This window comes from Littorina saxatilis, linkage group LG2 (genome assembly GCF_037325665.1).
Source record: "Littorina saxatilis isolate snail1 linkage group LG2, US_GU_Lsax_2.0, whole genome shotgun sequence".
NCBI lineage: Eukaryota > Metazoa > Mollusca > Gastropoda > Littorinimorpha > Littorinidae > Littorina > Littorina saxatilis.
This window is the reverse complement of record NC_090246.1, coordinates 16,295,193-16,316,596: the sequence shown is the minus strand read 5'-3', so window position 1 is coordinate 16,316,596 and position 21,404 is coordinate 16,295,193. Positions and strand designations below refer to the sequence as shown.

General features: G+C 43.8%; 1 protein-coding gene across 2 annotated transcripts in view; it reads right to left on the bottom strand.

The window, feature by feature from the left end:
- Positions 1 to 128: 128 nt before the first annotated feature.
- LOC138958316 (A disintegrin and metalloproteinase with thrombospondin motifs 3-like) overlaps positions 129 to 21,404 on the bottom strand; it is a 35,488-nt gene continuing 14,212 nt past the window's right edge. For both annotated transcript variants that reach the window (XM_070329427.1, XM_070329428.1), the window contains 17 exons: positions 19,658 to 19,799; positions 18,403 to 18,508; positions 17,231 to 17,374; positions 16,033 to 16,192; positions 15,290 to 15,400; positions 14,729 to 14,871; positions 14,046 to 14,109; positions 13,114 to 13,219; positions 11,935 to 12,068; positions 10,872 to 10,992; positions 9,409 to 9,495; positions 8,061 to 8,224; positions 6,679 to 6,817; positions 5,200 to 5,332; positions 4,396 to 4,627; positions 3,607 to 3,742; positions 129 to 2,055 (listed from right to left, as the gene is read on the bottom strand). In XM_070329427.1, the coding sequence (XP_070185528.1) occupies positions 1,859 to 2,055; positions 3,607 to 3,742; positions 4,396 to 4,627; positions 5,200 to 5,332; positions 6,679 to 6,817; positions 8,061 to 8,224; positions 9,409 to 9,495; positions 10,872 to 10,992; positions 11,935 to 12,068; positions 13,114 to 13,219; positions 14,046 to 14,109; positions 14,729 to 14,871; positions 15,290 to 15,400; positions 16,033 to 16,192; positions 17,231 to 17,374; positions 18,403 to 18,508; positions 19,658 to 19,799 (2,319 nt within the window). In that variant the 3' untranslated portion in view covers positions 129 to 1,858. The remainder of the gene's footprint in view (positions 2,056 to 3,606; positions 3,743 to 4,395; positions 4,628 to 5,199; positions 5,333 to 6,678; positions 6,818 to 8,060; positions 8,225 to 9,408; positions 9,496 to 10,871; positions 10,993 to 11,934; positions 12,069 to 13,113; positions 13,220 to 14,045; positions 14,110 to 14,728; positions 14,872 to 15,289; positions 15,401 to 16,032; positions 16,193 to 17,230; positions 17,375 to 18,402; positions 18,509 to 19,657; positions 19,800 to 21,404) is intronic.

Genomic DNA, 21,404 nt, shown 5'->3' with positions numbered 1-21,404 from the left:
CACACACACACACACACACACACACACACACACACACACACACACACACACACACGCCGCACATACAGCATTGTCACAGTCTCTCTCTTTAAATCACGTATACTCTCGAATTGTATCAACAAATCCACTGAGTGTTTGAGGTGTGTCCCCATTAACATTTTATTGAACCAATTAGAACAAAATCAAACCTGTTCAAAGATCTTTATGAATATATTGGTCATCACGTAATAATAACTGGCAGTGTTTCCAAATGGACTGTATATTCAAATGTCGTTTCGATTACAAAAATACATAGCAAGCACAAACAACAGACCCCACAAAAAGAGAAAAGAAGGACGAAGTTGAAATTAACAAATGACTTCGTATGGACAAATGTGCACGGTAATATAACAGAAGACTTAACTCTACCTTCTGAATTTTCTGGTCCAATTTTCAGCTCTTTCACATACAGAAGCAGAAATGAGATAATCAAAATGGACTGAATCTCCAGCCCCTGAGGAGAGAGACTTGGACCAGGCCGACGACCCTCCACGAGAAGCTGCATGGACCTGTGGAGGCTCTACATAAGACCACCAGCTTCATATCAAGAGCTGGACTCCAAGTGTAAAGGCGAACGATAAGAAGAAGTAGAAGATAATCAAAATGATGCAGAAAGAATAAGTGTTCACTGAACACACAAAAGGAAGAGATATGTGACCCTCCACCACGGGATGAGTCGCATGCCACCTTTGCATGATTTTCATATTAATTTTGTACATGTTCTTAAAGAGGTTTTTTATGCTCTATCCAGTGGTGCAAACCCCGTTTTAGAAAAGAGCAAAAACTTTTCGAGTTATAAGCCTGTGACTAAGGTGACCCTCACACTGTTACCAGACACTCCCCGGACTTACATTAAGCCTAGGGCGCAAAACCGCGCGAGGTGACATGCGACTCATTTCGTGGTGGAGGGTCACATATGTGTGACAACTAACGGACAAGCAAAATAGGGTATATTCGAACTTCTGATAAAAAAATGAGCTTGAAGAGTCATGAATAATAATAAAGCAGGATCAGCGCCATGCAAACAACCAATTCATTCTGTCTTAAGTTTTAAAATTCTAAACATATAGGGGTCTAGCGCCCGGGTTTCTTGGATAACAACTTGGAGGATTCAATAATAATTATAAGCATATGCTTGAGTACGGATCCTTATTGTCAAATATAGTATGTAGCCTATGTCACGATATCAAATTTGATTAATGTTTTGTTTAAACCAATTCAAGAGATACGGAATTTACAAAAAAAACATGCACACAACAACAACAACAACAACAACAACAACAACAACAACACAATCATTTGGTATGTGCAGAGATTTGACGCTGTTGACTTCGAACCAAACAACAAAAGAAAATTGTGACCGATTTTGTCAAGTGTTCAAGACAAGTGCTCGAATTTTGCTGCGACAAGCAAACAGACGTACCGCATCCTTAAGAACGACGGATGGACAAAACATCATCACAGTGTTTCCGTCAGTGACTTACATTACAACATTGTACAAACAAATCCAAGCAAAATAGCCTTCAGAATTAAAAGTACTGAGTAGGTTATGTGGTTCTGTGATGTAGGCATAATGAAATCCAGACTATTCCGCGTTTCAAACGACTGACAAGATAACAAAACTAATGACTCTGTGTATTCTCACAGGGCTCCAAGCCTTAATATTATTGACTGCAGATGCGGTAAACGCAGCAGAAAAAAGGAAACAAGCAAAGCATCAAAATGTCTATCATGAACCCATGTACATTTACCTAAATCTATCCCGTCATTGGACGTCTATAGTAAACCTTCTTTACATTGACCTAAATCTGTCCGAGCATTAGTAGCGTCGTTCGAGCATGCGCCTTCTGTACATAGCCCAGTGGGATAGTTTGGGTCTCCGGGCGGCAGACTGTTGTCGCTGGCAAGACAGGCAACAGATTTCGTTGAAACGCTTGGAGCGGCATTTGAAATTCAAGCCGTTGGATTTGGCGCAGAAGGAGTACTTGTCTAGGCACTCGTCTCCGCGTTGTACACCTGGAACAAGAAAAGCAAATGCTTTATACGACACCCCTTCGTCATGTCCCATTACAGTGGAATTTGACAAGGGTCGACCAAAATGTCGTGAGATCATCAAACCCCAGAAGTGTGCAAAGTTTCAAAACTCTAGCTTCAAAAACATCCGATATAACCTCAACGTTAAGTTGTTTGTCAACGGACGGCCGGACGGCCTAACACTGCTAATTCCTAAGACTCTCCTGATTACTCAGGGGGAGTCAAAAATGATTGTCTTGTCATCGCTACGACCATCTTGCGGACGTTCTAATATACGTCACAGCAACATTTCTTTCTTTGTATCTTCTGTCGTGTCTCTTGTTCGTTCACGTTGGGGGCCCGGTAGCTCAGTTGGTAGAGCACTGGACTTGTGATCAAAAGGTCGCAGGTTCGAATTCGGGCCGGGACGGACACGGGTCAACTTTATGTGCAGACCCAGAGACGGAACCCGTGTCCCACCCCCGTGTCATCACAATGGCACGTAAAAGACCTTGGTCATTCTGCCATAAGTGCAGGTGGCTGAATACACCTAAACACGCAGACACCTGGGTAGCGCGACTCCGTTGCTGCTAGCTTTCCACTGGGAGGAAGCGACCCGAATTTCCCAGCGATGGGACAATAAAGTAATGAGAGAGAGAGAGAGAGAGAGAGAGAGAGAGAGAGAGAGAGAGAGAGAGAGAGAGAGAGAGAGAGAGAGAGAGACAGAGAGAGACAGAGAGAGAGAGAGAGAGAGAGAGAGAGTTAAAGGCCGTTAGGTCGAGGTTCATGTAAACGTGTTGATTCGTCTGAATTAAACGTTCCAACACTGTAACCTTTCTTATTTTGTTATTCTGAATTTGGAAATTATCAGTCCATCTGCTTCAGATATTGACAGACAGACAGACAGAAGTACATACTAAAACATTCCCAGTCTTTACATCGTTACTCTCTCAAAAGTTTTGCCTGCTCACATCAAGCGACATGAGGGTGCTGAAATCACTTGCATGTTTTACTGCTTCGGCTCTGGATATTATGGATACAAAAACGTGGATGAAAGTGCATACACATTAACAGGATGTGCGTGCTAGTAATTCCGAAGGAGTTTCCCCTTGACATTCGCTGGAATCTAGGGATCGTTAATGTGCGCACAGTCTTTTTGCATGCCTAGCCAACAAAGGTCGTACGATTCCTTACACTCTAAAGCCTGCAATGAGCGTTGACGGAAAGTAATTCAAAAACATCCCCAGCAATACCTAGGCCTCCAACCCCCGCCCACATGCACACACTTGGCGGTGCAAAGCCAGCGCGCTACCGACTGGGCTGCGTACCCACGCTTCAGTGAAAACAACACAGGAATCATCTTAGAAATAATGAACGTTGACTGCAAGACATTACACACACACACACAAATTATATAAAAAAAAAAAAACAAAAAAAAACATCAACAACAACAAAATACGCTATATCTGGGCATCAAACCCAGGCCGATACAGACACACTGGTTGCAAAGCCGACTGGACTGGAAATACTTGAAGAAAACAGCAAAGAACGCACCTTTGCATCGTCTCTTCTCGCATCCTCTGGACAGTGCTGGGGGAATGTCCTTGCAGTAGATGTCATCAGAGTCCGTGTCGGGGTCACCGCAGTACACTGTACGAAACTGTCGGCCTTTTCCGCACGTCACTGAACACTGCCAATACAGTACACACAATTCGGGTGAGTAACAGGAGCAGATGATGATGATGATGATGATGATGATGATGATGATGATGATGGTGTAATAGAGTTGTTGTGTGTGTTATCGAATTTAACTGTTCAATATGAAGCTTATATAGCGCGTATTCCGTGGGTACAGTTCTAAGCGCTTGTCGAAGAGTTGTCAACACAGGACTAACAAAGAAACTAACATCTACAGACGGACACGAACCCTATCACACACTAGCAAACCCTGATAAACATACAACAAACAACTGTTTAACAACAATGTACACATCAATAGCTAGGTTGTAGTGTAGAATATATTTTTGTCTCATTCAAAGACAAACCCATGGCACATTTGCCAAATACGATACATAAAACCAAAAATAAGTGGAGTATAAGTCAAGGGTCTGCCTAATTACCTTAATCATCAAGGTAAAATCGCCAATAGGCGCTACCAATTTCATTTAAGCTAAAGGCATGTTTTGTATGGACGTCTCCTGACGAGGCTACCCATGATCCTTCATCAAGCAACGTTGTTGTTGCTAGCTTCAATCGGTAGGAAGCGACCCGAATTTCCCAGCAATGCGATAATACAATGAAAATGGAATCCCCCCGGCCCCCATATCATTCCGGACATCTCACCTCTGACCAGTGTCCAATGGTCCAGTCGAGGTTTCTGCAGGGCGGGGCGGTGCAGTTCCGGGTGTAGGCCGGGGTGGAATCCTGGTCACACATCTCCATGCCGACGTCCTCGAACGTGTCGTTGTCAAGGTGATGGCGCTGGCAGATATAGCCCTGGGTCTCCTCCCCCTCCTCCCCGCTGCACTCCTCCGCGCTGCACGCGCTCCAGTCGTTGGTCATGCTCCACATGTACCTGGCGAAAGGTAAAGGTAAAGGTAAAGGTATTCCCAATCAAAAAACAAGAGTGGTAAGGTTCATCGAACGTTTAGTTTATGACAAGAATGGTAGGTTATAAAGGTATTCCATTAACCACGTTTTGGTAGCGAGAGGTTAGAGATCTAAACTAGCCTATATAAGCCAGCGTTATGAAAGCAGTGCCTATCGCCTATCGCTCGCTGCCTTGGCCTTCTCCGGCTCAAAGTAGGGTCAGGTACCCTTGTCCAGCTGGGTGGACTAGAGAGGGTCCGGAAAATAGCGGGTATTTGTATTCGCCTTGATGTTTCCAGGAACTGATTCTTGTCATTGTCCTACTGTACAGACATCAAAGTCCCTAAATACATCACAGGACTAGATTTAGGGGGGGGTGTCTTGGGTTCTAGAAGCCTCCGTCTCCTTATACAGCAAATGTACCTTTTTACTCAAGGAGAAAGCAAAATACCCCTTTCAAATGCAAAACTTCAACAGCAAATGGATGGCAAGGTGTTGTGCCTTTACCTAATTTTGAAAGCCCCTCCCTCTCATGCACTAGATCCATCATGCGTTCACCTGGTACGCGAGCAGGGTTCCCGTGAGCAGGGCGCCTCGTCCTGTCTGGGTGGTTCCAGGAACTGACACTTCTCGTCATCCTGCTCCTCCTGCGTGTCCTTGTCGTAACACGCGTGCATGATGGACGTCACACCTGGGACAGGAGCAAACCAAGACAAAGTACTGTACTGTATTTCAAAAGGCTCACTCCGCCTCATTTTTTTTTTTCGTTCATGGGCTGAAACTCCCACGGCTTTTACGTGTATGTCCGTTTTTACCCCGCCATTTAGGCAGCCATACGCCGCTTTCGGAGGAAGCATGCTGGGTATTTTCGTGTTTCTATAACCCACCGAACTCTGACATGGATTACAGGATCTTTTTCGTGCGCACTTGGTCTTGTGCTTGCGTGTACACACGGGGGTGTTCGGACACCGAGGAGAGTCTGCACACAAAGTTGACTCTGAGAAATAAATCTCTCACCGAACGTGGGGACGAACTCACGCTGACAGCGGCCAACTGGATACAAATCCAGCGCGCTACCGACTGAGCTACATCCCCGCCCTACTCCGCCTCATGAAAACTCTGCCTCGCTTCATTATCTGAGATCTTGCCAGGCTTTTGCTTGGGATAAGACAACCCCTTCACTTGGTCATTTACCAAAACAACACACCGGCACGGTTGGCCTAGTGGTAAGGCGTCCGCCCCGTGATCGGGAGGTCGTGGGTTCGAACCCCGGCCGGGCCATACCTAAGACTTTAAAATTGGCAATCTAGTGGCTTCTCCGCCTGGCGTCTGGCATTATGGGATTAGTGCTAGGACTGGTTGGTCCGGTGTCAGAATAATGTGACTGGGTGAGACATGAAGCCTGTGCTGCGACTTCTGTCTTGTGTGTGGCGCACGTTATATGTCAAAGCAGCACCGCCCTGATAATTATGGCCCTTCGTGGTCGGCTGGGCGTTAAGCAAACAAACAAACAAACCAACAAACAAACAAACAAAACGGGACTGATTGTTGTGGTGAGTCGGAATGTGTTAAAGACGAATTACCGAAAAGGCACCGGTGTCTTTCACAACACTCATTCTTTACAACACAACCACTGTGTACAGAGCGGACACAGGCTATTCATTTGAGGTATGTGTCCAAGTGGACGGATGGTGTTATTCCATGTAAAAGTCTGTGATCAAAGTTTGGCCACACAAACAAGTGTGTTTTCAATGACACGGCAAAAAATAATCCCAGAGTCGGTAGGTCGGTGTCTTTTTTGATTTTGTTTATTGATTGGTTTGTTTTTCATGTACACAGACGAATGTGTCCCCATGCTGACGGAGAAGAGTAACTTTCCTGGCAAAGTCGGCAAAATCGTATGTTATCCTTTATAACAAAAGAATTCTTTGAAGGGTAAACAAAAAACATTCCAGGGTCGGGAGGAAAATAATAACGCCGGTCGGGGGATGGGCAAAAAGGAAAGTTGTGTGTTGCTTATTACAAACAATCACATACCTTCCCCACAGGTGACAGAACACTGTGACCAGTCTTTGAACATCCACTTGTACTTGCGCCTTTCCAGCGTGAAGTCATTCTTGTTGATGCTGTACTTGTACGTCACTGAGGCCTTGCTTTTGTCCCCATTGGGGTACAGCTACAATAAACAAACAAATCATGTTTATCATTTGTAATGATGCTGTACGTTACGTCACTGAAGCCTTGCTTTTGTCCTCATTGGGGTATAGCTACAAGAAACCAAACAATGATTGTTAAACTAAGAACATAAGCCAAACCAGTATTGTACGTGTGATTTAAGTGTGATTTACCAGAGGCGGATCACATCAGTTTTAAGGGAGGGGGGGGGGGGGGGGGTCCACATTTCTTTTAGGGGCAGATCGACCAAGCGATGCGCCCGAACCTCCCATGGGGGTCTGGGGGCATGGCGTTTCGGAAAATGTTGATAAAAACAAAGACAATGGAGCAATCTGGTGCAACCTCAGCTAACAATTTACCCAACTACCTTCCAAAACCGTCATTTAGAAGACAAAAGCCGGCTCCTTGGAAAATTGTGATAAAAACAAGGAAAATGGAGCAGTGTGGTACAATCTGAGCCATCATTTTTTCTTTATTTTCAAATTTTCTTTTTTTTTTTCTTATCTTTTTTCCCCCTTTTTGTTTAGGCTTTGGGAGGGGGTTTCCAGAAACCCCGGACCCCCCCACCCCCACCCCCCCTGGATCCGCCCCTGTTTACGACATGTACCTATTTCTGTGGACGTTTCTATCACACATTACAGTAGCAAATTCGTTTTACTGGCATTGGGTTACAGGCTCAACAAGTACATGTACGCGTTCAAGGAAGGCGCAACATTAGATTAAAAAGAAGGCGCAACATTAGTGTAAAAAGAAGCAAAACAATTGTTTAATAACCACCACAAAAAACTCATACGTGTGCGCGTGCTTTAGGAGGAGGTAGCAATTGTTAAGAAAGAAGTGACAAAAATCGTTACCTCACGTGCACGCTGACTGCAGTAAATCAACCATAAATCCAACTAAAGAATAATTGTCCCACTTAAAAAAGAGCGTTCGTTTAAACTATCGCATACCTAGTTAAAATCCTTGAGCAGCAGAACTGTGTACATGGGCAAAGAAATTACACATGTGCATGTCCTCATACTCAAAACTTCTCGAAATTTAATGTCTGATTCTGCCCAAAAGGATTTATTCCTAAATCATCAGTTACAACTTATCATTTAAGTCAATGATATCACGACGAAGCAGGAAGTACATGCAAACGATGTATATATTTTTCTAATGTATTCAAACTTGCCCGCAGCAGCCAAGACGGTATAACCGCGAATCATTTATACAAGGAGCATCAGATAAACAAATAAACTCACCATGACCTCCAGATTTGTCTGTATGGGCCCCCGAGATTTGAGACTCTGGCGATCATATTTGGACTCGTATTCAAACCGTGCTCCGGAAACGATGAAATCTCGGGAACTCTCGCGTGTCTTGGCGCCATTCAGTGGATACCTACCGTAGTCAGCTTCCTTTAAAGCTGAAGAGAAAACAATTATAATCAGAAAAGAAAGGGAAATGTGTGTTGAGCACAGAAAAACGAAGGTAGGTAATTTTGAACGAGTAAAACCTTGTTAGGTAATCTTGAACTTTAGTGTGTTAAATTCATACCTCGGAATTCAGAGGCATTTAAGCCTCCAAATTTGCAGAACCTGCACTTGTCAGTAAAACAAGATCCATTTGAAGTCACGGAATGAACTGTACCTTAGTGTACGATTGCATTTCGTTTACATGCGTCAAAGACGGAAGTATCCATTTAATCCGTCAGTGGAAGTAACTCTGTCGTGTGAATGATGTCCCTTGGTTGAACACGTAAGCATTATCGTGTCATTTCGTCGATCAAACAACCAAATTAACTAATTATGCTCAAGTTTGGAGCTCAATCCGTCAATTAATTTCACGATAATTGTTCTCTGGCTTCTTTACAGGGACTTGTATCAAAAATAAGTAAAGAATGCTATTCCTAAGTATGAATTTAACACACTAAAGCTCAAGATTACCACCTTGTTAATGATGTTCTCTCGAAGATCTACGTATAAATCTGATAACCGGAAGGCAACAACCAGTGGGTGGCAACCGAATGTCGAGAGCCGATGTCGATTTGTCCACCCTTTTCAAAACCGTGGTAAAGCGATGAAAGGAACAGAACGTCGTCACGCTCATAAGATAATTGCCTATATCATTTTTTGATGTTTAGAGAAAAACGCAAACAAACTTCTTTTGGTTTCTGAACAATCTGCCTATCTCATTTTCGTTACATGCTGGAAACTGCCTATCTCGAGCGGTGACAGCTGAATACACGTGAGATAAAAAGCTGACAGCAACATTTTCAATCAGCAAAGCTGTATAATAACCCACAACAGATTTTGCATACCTTCAGTCTTCCTGTATCAAACAGAAAAAGTGCCTAATTCAAGAAACGAGATCGGCAGTTTTGCTTACGTTACCGTGGCAATGGTTTCCGATGATCTGCTGAGCGTTTGTTCTCTCTAACACATGACAGGTACACTTCCAGTAGCTTCCCCTGTAGTCTGACTGTAGAAATTCCTAACCCTGTGATAGGTATTTTTCTTATGAGCGTGACGACGTGCTGGATCCGCTTTGACTCAGTGGAGAGCGATTTTGACACTCGACACGGCATTTAAAAGTGCGAGTCACACATACCAATGAAATGTTTAGCTGCTCCTTGCTTGATAACTTCAATATCCCTGGCCCCTTTAGGGAGGTAAACAATGGATTCGTACTTGTCTTCTGAAAGAAACAACAATAAAGCAAATTCAATCAATACCGTGGATAGTGCATGTTACCTCTCTACAGCTTACACAGTCTGCACAACTATGATACACAATACAAAACATGTCACCGTTACAACACGTCCTCAGACAAATACAACATTAATTTGCGCAGAAAAAAAAAGAATCCAACGCACGCACGCTCGCACGCGCACGCACGCACGCACGCTCGAACGCACACGCACACACGCACACACACACACACACACACACACACACACACACACACACACACACACACACACAAACACACACACACACACACACACACTCACCCTAACACACACACACACACACACACACACGTACACACACACACACACGTACACACACACCACACACACACGTACACACACACACACACACAAACACACACATACACCACACACACACACACGCACACACTTACACACGCACACGCACGCACGCGCGCACGCGCGCATCAGTGCACGCACGCACGCACTCACGCTCGCTCGCACGCGCACACACACGCACACACACACTCACACACACACACATACACACACTCACCCCCCCACACACACACACCACACACACACACACACACACACACACACCACGCACACACACACACTCACACACACACACACACACCACACATACAAACACACACACGCACACACACACACACACCAAACACACACACACACACACACACACACACACACACACACTCACACAAATACACACAGAAAGGAGAAAGAAAGGAAGGTAAGAAAGAAAACCCCACAGAAAATAGGGGACAAAGTTATGACTATTATCTACCATCAACTTGACAAGCTGACTCAGAAGGAGTCAATTAAGCACACAGTTCTGACTATAAACTTTGTGACAAGTATTTGCTCTGAGCTGGACAAAATGAAAAAAAATAAAACTAATCAAGATACACAAAGGACAAAAACAACACACATAAAAACAGAAAATGTGAAAATGCAACATGCACAAAATATCTTAAACAAATAAGGCAGGCCGCTATTTAAAGATCATTCTGATCAACAAAGGGGAGTAATTCGCTCTAAATGCATACGACATTAATTTTGTAATAGAGTAAGTGAGGGTTATTCGGAAACAAACTGAGAGAATAACAATCATTGAAATGAACAATTTAAGCGACTTCCAGCACAGTTTGAGAGCGAACCATACACACAAACAACCTATCAAACTATCAGGAGATTCAGATTCACATAACTGATTAAGTGACCCGCTCCAACGAAAGGATAACAAAGTCGCTGAGGCCGAACAGAGATAACAGCAATACACCTGAGCTGTGGCCAACATTTTGGATTTTGAGATTATTATTAAGTGGTTATTTACCAGCTTTGGGAGGTCTGCTGAACCGACCGGACACGGTTTTACATTGTGAATTGTCGCCCCCACATATACCACACGAGTCGTAGTCCTTGGTAGAGTTTTGTAATCCGTCGCAGCCCACAGACTGAAACAGTGGGATATTTTTTAAATGAATTATTTTCTTGAAACCGGCCAGCGTCAATCTGCCACACTATGTATCATCAGGTACGTTCTTTGTTATAGACAAAACAAATCAATACTGTGACAAGGGAAACAACCGCAGTATATTACCCTTTAAATTGCAGCAAGACGATTGCTTCCCCTGGATACCATTTTCTCAGTTTTGGTGTAATTGGCATACTTCGTATGTTCTTATAATTTTTGTTCCATTGATTTTTAAAGCTAAATTCCTCCAGCAGTCAAGATGCTGTGTGCTTTACTTTAGTTTCTTATTTGAGAAAGCAAGTGACACACGACTTAAAGTATGCGTGCATCCTTCCACAGCTTGTTTGTTTTTGCTTAACGCCCAGCCGACCACGAAGGGCCATATCAGGGCGGTGCTGCTTTGACATATAACGTGCGCCACACACAAGACAGAAGTCGCAGCACAGGCTTCATGTCTCACCCAGTCACATTATTCTGACACCGGACCAACAAGTCCTAGCACTAATCCCATAATGCCAGACGCCAGGCGGAGCAGCCACTAGATTGCCAATTTTAAAGTCTTAGGTATGACCCGGCCGGGGTTCGAACCCACGACCTCCCGATCACGGGGCGGACGCCTTACCACTAGGCCAACCGTGCCGGTCCCACAGCTTGTGCGTTCACCTAAAACTGACTGAGCGCTTGAACATTTGAGTCAAATATATAATTGTAAAATGCAGTCAAACATTGTCATTGTTACGACAATCTTAGGAACATTCTGAGATAAGTGACAGCATAAGTTATTTCTGTATGTTGTGTCTCTGGTCTGTCCACTGTAAAGGCTGTTCGATCGTAGTTCTTGTGAATGTTTCGTGTTGCCCTGAATTAAACGTTCTAAACATAACAAAAAACAATTCTCAGATGCAAACTCGAGCAGACTGACCAGACACGTGCCGAGGTAGCAGATGTTGGAAGGGTCGTCGTAGTCGCATGGCGTGCCGTCGGACACAACCACGTCAATGGTCAACACCTCCCGCGTCACGCTCGACACGCACGTCTGCTTGCACCGCTCGCTCTCTGCACACAGGAAACCAGACACGCGTTTCGTGGAGGCAAGAATTGCTTGTGGATAGCCTCTTGCTATGCAAGACAGCGAGATTGTAGATGAAACTTCTTCTTCTTCTTCTTCTTCGTTCATGGGCTTAGACTCCCACGTTCACTCATGTTTGTAGCACGAGTGGATGTTACGTGTATGACCGTTGTTACCCCGCCATTCAGGCTGCATTGTTTCCATAACCCACCGAACTCTGACATGGGTTACAGGATCTTTTCCGTGCGCACTTGGTCTTGTGCTTGCGTGTACACACGAATGGGGGTTAAGTCACTAACAGGTCTGCACATAAGTTGACCCGGGAGATCGGAAAAATCTAATCTCCATTCTTAACCCACCAGGCGGCAGCGACCGGGATTCGAACCCACGATTAGGAGGCCGACGTCTTACCACCCCGCCACTGCGCCCGTCTTGTAGATGAAACGATTTGGGGACTAGTTCGGCAAGAATTAAACAAGATTTGTTGTGTTTTATACCAAACAACTCATCTGCACTCTTCGTTAAACAGCCGTAATCATCAGCCAATCGGATTGGCAGCTGTGCAGTCGTCATTTTCACTTCTAAGGCATGCTAGCCTACTCTCGCGCCAAATCCTAGCTTACCTCGCAGCGAGAATTTCCCAAGAAACGCTACCTCCTCGCCCCACTCACTTCACTCGCCAAATCTCGCCGCTGAGAAACGGGGGACAGTTCTCCTCGTAGACCCGACTGCATTATGGAAAGCAGGTAGAACGTGAGAGGGATTTACCATGTCCGATAGTTTTGACATGTAGGAGACTTTCTGACATAACCTGTGTTCTCAGACTCAGAAGACAACAGGACAGTTGGGCCTGGATTGGAAATATGGGTAGAAACATTGTTCTGTCAGAAGACGTCGTACATGTCAAAATGATCGGAAGGTCGACCGGCAAGGGGTCAGGGGTCAGAACAAGTCAGATCAGAAAAGAATGCGTCAATGGCTGAAGATCAAGGATTGAGAATAACACTGCATTACAATGTCGGACCATCTCACCTTTTTTGGTCTGGTAAGACTTCCAGTCGTGTTGTCCGGGTCTGATGTCCATGTCATTCCACACAGCACAGTGCGCCTCCCTCGAGTCGTAGAACGTGTCACAGTCCTGTGTTGACGGTGCATGACAATTAAACCCCAGCTCTTTTCTGGGATGAATTATACTTTTACTTGTGTTTCAAATGTCACAGAGAGTACTGCATCAAGAGAGATAACAATCGTGGATGGTTTGTGTTAGATGGACTATGCATAAACACAAATGTAAGCCAACAGCTATGATTTTGAAAGTAATTAAGGATATCAGAAGGCTCGGTGTATCAGTGTTGCTGCTGACCATACATTGAGCAAGACAAAACTGAGCAAGTAAACAAATAAACCTATGAACAGACACACAGACACAGACACACACACCCACACACACACACCCACACACACACACACACACACACATACCCCCCACACACGAACACAAACACAGTCAGACACCCCATTAAGTACCCACACACTATCAAAAACAAGAAATTCCTCCGAGGTAGGAAAAACACCCCCGTCCTTACCATTCTCACTGCCACCAACTGAGAAGGTTATTTCCCTTTGACCATTAATATGTCCCTCTATAAGTCCTTGTAGAATCTTAATCCACCAATAACTCCCTAACCGTGTGTTTGACTGGTCCCAATTTTTGTAAGGACCGTCTCAGGAATGTATAGAACCTGTTCACCAAGTTTGGTGACGATCGGTCCGTTCATTCTTGAGATCTATATGCGAACACAAACACACAAACACACAAACAAACAAACAAACACATCGACCGAATCCTATACACACCCCTATACCGGGGGTGTAATAAAAATAAACTATGCTCTTCCTTGAACGCGTGCATTTGCCTACTGTACGTGAGGAGAAAACAACAACAATGGAAATAACAGTCTTACCTCTGCCACACAAGTATCCCAAGTTTCATCTTCGCCCTCGCACTCTCTTCCTCCAAAGGCTGGCCTGGTAACGCAAAAACGAAAAATAATTAAGAAAAACATGACAAACTTACGATGTTGAAGAGGAACAAAGGGCGTGGGTGGGGTGAGGGGTGGAAGCTGACCGGCACTGGCACTATTTTCACGTAAAACATCATATAACTCCCCACATATGTGTTTAGGCGTGTGATTTATATGAGAGCATCAATCCACTTGGACACACGAATATCCCGCAACCTGACAGTTTAAAAGTGAGAGACTTGTTAGTGCTTTTGTCATGAGTGTCTGAGCTTTGAAGCAGCAGGAAATTGCGGCATTTTCTTCAAATAAACATGATGTCTGCAGTTGACACGCGAGAGAGAGAGAGAGAGAGAGAGAGAGAGAGAGAGAGAGAGATAGAGAGAGAGAGAGAGAGAGCGAGAGACAGAGAGACAGAGAGACAGACAGGCAGGCAGGCAGGCCGGGAGGCAGGCAGGCAGACACTGAGACAGACATTGAGACAGGCGAACAGACAGATAGACACAGACAGACGGTGAGACAGAGACAGAAACAGACAGGTAAATTGACAGACAGACAGACAGACAGACTGAGTAAGAGAGCCTTGCTACCATGCTACCAGCTACACAGATCAGATAGCAACTTACTTAGGGTTGGTGCAGAATCGTCGCCGGCGCTTGATACCTGTGCCACACTGGACACTACACTCGCCCCACGATGACCAGGCTGCCCAGTCGCCGTGCACAGCCTTCTCGTTGCCCACATACGAACACCGCCTGTCTCTACATTGCTGCACATGCATATTAGCATTTTTATTTCATGCCATGAAATGCTACGTCGTAGCTCATACGGATTACGACATGCTATTCCTCTAGCATAATCAGTCATGGTGACGTTAGGTGAATGATCTTGAAAGTTCCTATGATCCTTCCATGATTGGCTCCGTCGACCGCTTGCTTCCCTTTATGTGATAAACCGGCTATAGGGCGTCGTCGTCCCGAACGAAATCTTCAAAATCTCCACAACCGTTTGGAATTCTGGGTAGTAAAATCCTTTTGTGAATTGACGTCAATTGGTACATGGAGTGCCAACATAATGTCGGTTACACTTGAAGTTAATTCTATTTGAGTTTGGTTTCCAAACTGGTCCCCGCTTGCACTCAAGTTACAAAATTCAAAGAAAACAGGAAACTCAAAAGATGGCCTCACCCTCTCATAGCCACAGTGAGAGCCAGGTACGGGCGGTCCTCTCTTGGTGCGACATAACTGAGGCGTGTTCCTGTCACTGCACCACAGCATGTCACACGAGTCCGCGTGGAACTGTCAACAAAGGGGGAAATACTATGAAACAAAAGTTAAAATTACAAGGACAAGGTTTGGAAACATGTATGATTTTGCACTGTCATGAATGTCGATAATTCTTTCGTGTACATGCCTCAATAGTGTGACTGTTTAAATCGTTCTAGCTTTTAAAATCAAGTTCTCTAAATCACATGTTTTTGATAACTGTAATGATGTAATTACTTATCGACCAATGTGCATGAAGTTGGTATACTTCTATAGCACAAACTGTAATTACTGCCCTCCTTGAAACCTTGAACGTTTACTGCCCCTGACTAAAATCAATTTGAACAAACTACCGTGTAGCTTTGTATTTTCCGACAATAGAGTGTAGCATTTGTGTGTAAATTGGTGCTAATCCCAGTACTAAACTAAGCAGCATAACTCGACCCTCTCTTCTTTGGATGAGAATCGTTCAAAATTGAACACGTCATGCACAAAACACAATGTGATCGGAATCTGAACCAGTAAAACTGAAACATACACGTACATGTACAACAACAAATGTAATATGAATCTGAAGACTCAAGACTCAAAGACTCAACGATTTTACTGTCCTTATAAAAATAAAAAAAAGTAAAATTGCCTGAAACAGTGAAACTGAAACCTACGGCCGAACAGAGTCCAAATCTGTTGCCGAACTCCAGGCGGCACTGGAAGTCCAGGGAGTAATCCTTGCCCATCTCGTCGTCAAGGTCGTGGCCAGAGTCCAGATCGTAGTGGTCCACGTCGCTGGCCAGGTCGGGTTCATCGTTTAAACAGTACAGGTAGCTGTACACACACAGTTGGGGGATTCGTTTAAACAGCACAGGTAGTTGTACACAAAAAGTCGGGGTCGTCGTTTAAACAGTACAGGTAGCTGTACACAAAAAGTCGGGGTCGTCGTTTAAACAGTACAGGTAGCTGCATGTACACATAGAGGCAGATTTAACGCTCTTGCAATTGTTAGCCTATAGTCTTTGCTTAGTGATAACCTTCGTCCGTGCATTTTTTCGTGTCAATGTGTTTCCTTTATAGTCAAATTTGACGTAAAGGCTTTGTTGGCAAAACCAACTAGCAATAGAAACAATGCCACTGCATGTTGTATACATTATCATTGTTAACGTGGACGTCTCCCTCGTTTTCCCTGACAGGTTTTGTTTCGACAAGTGTTCATAGACGAAACAATAAAAGTGCTATGCTAGTCATCCCTATATGTCACGACATCAAGGCAGTCACGACGCGATGACGTGATTCGAGTATATTGGCTGCTTGGGTTATAGCACAGGGTGTATATTCAATTATGTCCTTTAATAGCGCGCTGCACTTGATGGTTGAAGCTGTCTGACCATCAACAGTGCTTGAGCTTGGCTTCACTAAAGAAGGTGTATAATAATGTGATCTTATCCCATAACATGTTGCACTCAGTTTCGGTTCAGCTTGGCGACAAGAACATTTGATGTCTATAAAGTGTCCTAACTTGATAACACGCTAAGCGCGTTAGACGTTGTAATGTGTTCTTCATTGCTGACGTGTTGCATTTGCTGTTTGGAGAAGTCGGACCACCAGTAGTGGTTCAGCTTGTCAACCTTTAAATGTGGTGTTCGAAGTGCTCTACTGTGTTCATCGTGAGAGCGTTGAACAACATGTATCATCAGGTTCCTATTTGATGACATGCTGCATTTGCTGTTTGGAGCAGTCGGACCACCAGGAGGGGTTGAGCTTGTCAACACTAAACTGTTGATTCTTACTTGAAGACATGTTGCATTTGCTGTTTAGAGTAGTTCCAACTTAACTGTGATGTCTAAAATGTTATATGTTCTTTCTTACTTGATGACATGTTGCATTTGCTGTTTGGAGCAGTCGGACCACCAGTAGTGGTTGAGCTTGGCTTCCACCAGAGGCGCCATGATGGCAGTCGTGTAGCGACGTCCTGAACACGCATTGCCATGACCGTCGTGGAACAGTCCGAATCTACGACATAACACTGGGATTCATCTCAGCGATCCAAAAACAGATAGACTGCTAACATTCAAAAATTCAGAACAAAAAAATCAAGAAAAGTAATCTGATAAACAAAGGGAAGTAACATGCCAAAATTCAGAACAAAACAATTTGTTTGTTTATTTGTTGCTTAACGTCCAGCCGACTACGCAGAGCCATATCAGGACGAGGAAGGGGGGGATGAAGGGGGCCAAGAAAGGTAATGTGATAAACAAAGGGAAGTAACATGCCAAAATTCAGAACAAAACAATCAAGAAAGGTAATCTGATAAACAAAGGGAAGTAACATGCCAAAATTCAGAACAAAACAATCAAGAAAGGTAATCTGATAAACAAAGGGAAGTAACATGCCAAAATTCAGAACAAAACAATCAAGACAGGTAATATGATAAACAAAGGGAAGTAACATGCCAAAATTCAGAACAAAAAAATCAAGAAAAGTAATCTGATAAACAAAGGGAAGTAACCTGTGTTTAAGATTCTCAAGAAAGGTAAGTTACTGGAACGTTTTTCTGTATGACAAAGCAAAACATTCACACGTACGTCGACCCGAAGGTCCTTTAACGTGGACAGACCGTCACCGACAAAAACGTATGGTACAGATAATAAACTAAAAAATAACTTTAACGTGCAACTCAGTGACAAATATTGATGGAACTACAGAATAGAAAGAAATAATGCACGGTTGCAAGAGTATTAGTACTGTAGTAAGAAAAGCCACCTTGTCTCCTTTCATTAATCGGACTATATTATTATTTCGTCCAGGCTCATTAAAAAACTGTTCTCTTTCAAGTTTAACAACGGCAAATGCTTTTCTCTCCCCCCCCCCCCCCCCCCCCCGTCAAAATGGTGATTTCAGAATATATTATAAACATTTTTTTTCAATTACAGAGTACTACTTTGTGTTCTACATTCATGGAATTCAAACATCTTTTTCGTATTCTGTGAGAAAGGCTATAATATTTTCCTTCTATAAAAAAGATAGATTATTTTGCTCACACGTGGGCCATTTCATGAGCAATGATAAAACCGGAAGTGAAGCCTTCGTCAGTAATGGCGGCACACGCGCGCGAAGGATTGCACAGACCAGTGATTGGAGCATAGCCTGCAACACAAAATATATTTTTGGTCACCTGATTACATGTTAATGAGAAGAAAACAACAACGAAGTTTGCGTTGTTCCCTGGTATTGTGGGAAAAGACCAATGTCTCCGTATTTCTCAGCTTGACATGTAACAACATCAAATGATATGTCCAGCATGAAGTCTCTGTCTTCGACACATGTCGTTGAAATGTTAAGGTCTCGATTTGAGTTAAAATTGGCGGTTACATGAACCATTTAGTTGACAAGTGCATGCATACCCCCCCCCCTCTCCAAAAAAATAGAAAATAAAGAACAAACAAACAGACAAACAAACAAACAACCAAACAAACAACCAAAGACATTTAAGCCATGTTTTAGATTTTTTTTGAGTCAGACTGAAAGTCTTTGCGACCCTTTCACTTTGTGTCAAAAATCCACTTGATGACACATATTTTAGCATGCATGTGTGTTACCAGTGAATGGCGCAATTTTGTAACGATGCGTACAAAGAATGGCGAGTTATCCTTCTGACTATTGACCATTTGAGGTTTGCCAGAAACAGTGTTTTTTTCAGATATATATAACTTGTTCAGAGGTCTGGAAAAGGGAAAACTTTTTTAAAACTTAAAAAAAAAAGCCTTTATGAAGGAGAAAAAATGAAGGAGAACATGCAAATAATATTAAGTAGACTTTCGAAAAACTGATTTTGTTCTTATTTATTTTTAAGTGAATGAAGATTGTAGGCTATTTTCGAAAAACAGTGTTTCAGTTATAAAAGGAAAGGATAAATAAAGTAATGGAAATGAAAAAAACAAGAAATTCCTCCGAGGTAGGAAAAACACCCCCGTCCTTACCATTCTCACTGCCACCAACTGAGAAGGTTATTTCCCTTTGACCATTAATATGTCCCTCTATAAGTCCTTGTAGAATCTTAATCCACCAATAACTCCCTAACCGTGTGTTTGACTGGTCCCAATTTTTGTAAGGACCGTCTCAGGAATGTATAGAACCTGTTCACCAAGTTTGGTGACGATCGGTCCGTTCATTCTTGAGATCTATATGCGAACACAAACACACAAACAAACAAACAAACACATCGACCGAATCCTATACACACCCCTATACCGGGGGTGTAAAGAATCGAACAAAGGCAAAACGGACAATACCAACCTGCAGGACCGAGTTTTTCTCGGGTGAGGAGCACAGAGATGTCGTGCTTGGCGTTGAAGGACGCGGACTTGCGGTACATTGCCCATGTGCAGAACTTCTGCACTGTGCGGTAGGCGTCCTTCTTGATCAACACGTCTCGTTGCTGACACAGATTTAATCATATTGTAAAGATTAGTTCTTGGTCTGCACTGTGCGGTCGGCGTCCTTCTTGATCAGCACGTCTCGTTGCAGACACAGATTTAATCATATTGTGAAGATTAGTTCTTGGTCTGCACTGTGCGGTAGGCGTCCTTCTTGATCAGCACGTCTCGTTGCAGACACAGATTTAATCATATTGTAAAGATTAGTTCTTGGTCTGCACTGTGCGGTAGGCGTCTATCTTGATCAGCACGTCTCGTTGCTGACACAGATTTAATCATATTGTAAAGATTAGTTCTGGGTCTGCACTGTGCGGTGGGCGTCCATCTTGATCAACACGTCCCGTTGCTGACACAGATTTAATCATATTGTAAAGATTAGTTCTTGGTCTGCACTGTGCGGTCGGCGTCCTTCTTGATCAGCACGTCTCGTTGCAGACACAGATTTAATCAGATTGTAAAGATTAGTTCTTGGTCTGCACTGTGCGGTCGGCGTCCTTCTTGATCAGCACGTCTCGTTGCAGACACAGATTTAATCATATTGTGAAGATTAGTTCTTGGTCTGCACTGTGCGGTAGGCGTCTATCTTGATCAGCACGTCTCGTTGCTGACACAGATTTAATCATATTGTAAAGATTAGTTCTTGGTCTGCACTGTGCGGTGGGCGTCCATCTTGATCAGCACGTCTCGTTGCTGACACAGATTTGATCATATTGTAAAGATTAGTTCTTGGTCTGCACTGTGCGGTGGGCGTCCTTCTTGACCAGCACGTCTCGTTGCTGACACAGATTTAATCATATTGTAAGGATTAGTTCTTGGTCTGCACTGTGCGGTAGGCGTCCATCTTGATCAGCACGTCTCGTTGCTGACACAGATTTAATCATATTGTAAATATTAGTTATTGGTCTGCACTGTGCGATAGGCGTCCTTCTTGATCAGCACGTCTCGTTGCTGACACAGATTTAATCATATTGTAAGGATTAGTTCTTGGTCTGCACTGTGCGGTAGGCGTCCATCTTGATCAGCACGTCTCGTTGCTGACACAGATTTAATCATATTGTAAATATTAGTTCTTGGTCTGCACTGTGCGGTCGGCGTCCTTCTTGATCAGCACGTCTCGTTGCAGACACAGATTTAATCATATTGTGAAGATTAGTTCTTGGTCTGCACTGTGCGGTAGGCGTCCTTCTTGGTCAACACGTCTCGTTGCAGACACAGATTTAATCATATTGTGAAGATTAGTTCTTGGTCTGCACTGTGCGGTAGGCGTCCTTCTTGATCAACACGTTCCGTTGCTGACACAGATAACACTATGTGGTCAACATTGGTTTTTGGTCTGCACAGTGCGGTCTGAGAATCCGTCCTCTTACATGTCTAACAGCCAAACAGCCTGGCGTTGGTTTAAACAAAACCTTATTCAGCCTGACATTTAATTGTAGTGTCCCAATAGACCAACTCCGGAAATACCTCTGCCGGGCTCGTACGGTTTGTTAAGGAGTGAACACTCTTGCTTCTAGTGAGGCAAGCTTTCTGCACGAGCTCCTGTTGGTTGAGCGGCCAGCCAAGGTTTGGTACCGGGTACGACTTTAGGGCACATGTTTTGTATATTG